Consider the following 2,249-nt stretch of genomic DNA (forward strand, 5'->3'; position numbering starts at 1 on the left):
CTCAATCACTGCAGCTTACAACTACAGGAATTGAAGGAACAAGATACTAACAGGAAAACATGAGACATAACAAAAACATGGCACCATAGCTCCCAAACCACATCCCTACTTTCCGCTCTCCTCACACAAAGATCCAAAGCAAAGCTTTGAAGGCTAAGTTATTGACCTTAGCTAACTTTTAGTTCAACTGAGTTTTGACCACAAATGCATTTTGGCCCCAACTTTGGTGGAGTAGAACATCTGAAGAAAGGAGAACCCCTAGAATCTCAACCCTGTTTACAACATCGAAGATAAGTTGCTTCACCTCTCCTAGACAAAAAGTAATAGGTGTATGGAAGGCCAAGTAACAGACAAAACAATAAATGTGAAAATCTGAAGGAAAAAACGAAAACCCAACCTAAGGATGGAGTGGGCTAAAGAATCATGGAATATTGTACCTATCTGGGTGGAAGCAGTTTGGATAGAAACTCTAATATAGTAAAATATATATGGCATATATTACATAGCATAAAACCAACATAAAGCAGAAGCAGAAAATGGGAGAAAACATGAATTAACTGAGGCAAACCGGAATTGGTGTTTGTCACAACTAATAGGTTAAGAAAGAAAAACTAAAGAATTAAAGGCTTCAAAAGCTGCTGTAAATATTAAATAAGAGCTCAGAAAAGCACAATCCTTATTGTCATTTATTCATTAGTGGCCCATACCATTGGCTGATGGAACTTGTGAATAATCCTATGATTTAAGTCATCTCAGACATCCGCATGGAAGATCTTGTCCCCTTTAATCCTCTACATATCTTCCAGAACCATGTATTTTAGAAGATTGTCCAAGATTTCTTCTTCTTCTTTTTTTTTTAACCACCATACAAAAAAGGATTTTATTTTGGGAAATCGATTCCTAATTTATGGCAAGTTTTACTTTCAGAAAGAAAACCACAAAACAACACAATCTAATTCAATCTTAAAGGCTGGCATGCTGAGCAAGGAATGTTCTTATTCTTTGTAGGAGCTCCTTCTTTACACTGTCAGGTACCAGGGCTCTGCCTTTTGGTGTGATTTCAGCCACCGAAGTCATCAATAGACCCTTTTCTTTAATTACCTCTTTACAGTGTGCCTTCCACTAATGTGTCTTTCAGCCACATTCAGTTAATTTAGCTCTCAGCAACTCGTTGAGGCGTTCTCTTTCTCCAGTTTCTATCAACTTTTGGTCAATCGCTGCGCTCATCTGCGCATCTTTGTTCATCTTGCTAACCACACTCTTCAGCTGCCCGGACCTAGACCCGCAGTAGCTCGGGCACCTAAGCACACAGAAAGCTAAAACACACATTTCCCTTATTCTTTTTTTAAGACTTACTTATTTATTTAAGTAATATCCACACCCAAAGTGGAGCCTCAAACTCACAATCCTGAGATTAAGAATCACGCTTTCTTCCTACTTAACCAGCCAGGCACTCTGCCCAAGATTTCTTCTTATTGAAATACTTCTGTACTTGTTTCACCAAAATCTCAACCTTATGTTCCATCAACCCAATATTTGCCTTTGCACTCTGGATGAGGTATTCATATCCCTGATAAGCTAATATTTGACCCTGTGGCTTTCCTCATGTGGCTTTAGATCTGCTCTTATGGGACCCAATAATGGCCTTTAAAAGATATGGCCTTTGGCTCAAGCTGGGCTAGTTCAAGTCATCCCCAACCCCTCCTTCAGGGAGAGATACTAGCAGCCGATGGGAACCACTACTACTTGATCTCCAAATAATAATTGCTGATTACAGACACGGCTGGTTGGTTACATTTCTTACCAATAGGTCCTTGGTCAAGTTGACAATTATTACCAAAATACATGCTCAATACATCTTATTACCTCTCAAGCAATAGTGTAAGGATGGTAATTTGGCTTAATAGAAAGAATGCAGACTTTGAGAATAGCCTTCTAAGTATGACAATGCGGGGGGAGTGGGTGGAGGTAGGGAGATGAGCATCCTTAGTTCCTAATCGTCATTCATCCGGGGCATCCGATCCCCTATTTCTCCTTTCCTCAATATATGGGCATTTGAAGTTTTCTTGGCCTACCTGTGTTTGGCCACTGCTGATCCAGAGCAAACTGGAACAGATGTTCCTGAGACTGAGTTTTGACCATGCAAGGGGAGTGAAATCCCCATAGGAGAGGGCAAAGCAGCAATATGAAAAGAACCCAAGTCCTTGACTGACCAGGTGGAGTAGAGCTGCCTGCAATCCACAGTCTTC

The 2,249-nt window shown here is 40.4% G+C and overlaps 1 protein-coding gene across 1 annotated transcript; it reads right to left on the minus strand.

The window, feature by feature from the left end:
- Nucleotides 1-892: 892 nt before the first annotated feature.
- Nucleotides 893-1,309, minus strand: LOC132001396 (transcription and mRNA export factor ENY2-like). The gene is given in 1 exon segment (XM_059375955.1): nt 893-1,309. A coding segment is annotated over 1 exon segment (282 nt). The 5' UTR covers nt 1,246-1,309; the 3' UTR covers nt 893-963.
- Between the last annotated feature and the right edge of the window lie 940 nt (nt 1,310-2,249).

The sequence above is a fragment of the Mustela nigripes genome, chromosome 14 (genome assembly GCF_022355385.1).
Source record: "Mustela nigripes isolate SB6536 chromosome 14, MUSNIG.SB6536, whole genome shotgun sequence".
Taxonomy (NCBI): Eukaryota; Metazoa; Chordata; class Mammalia; order Carnivora; family Mustelidae; genus Mustela; species Mustela nigripes.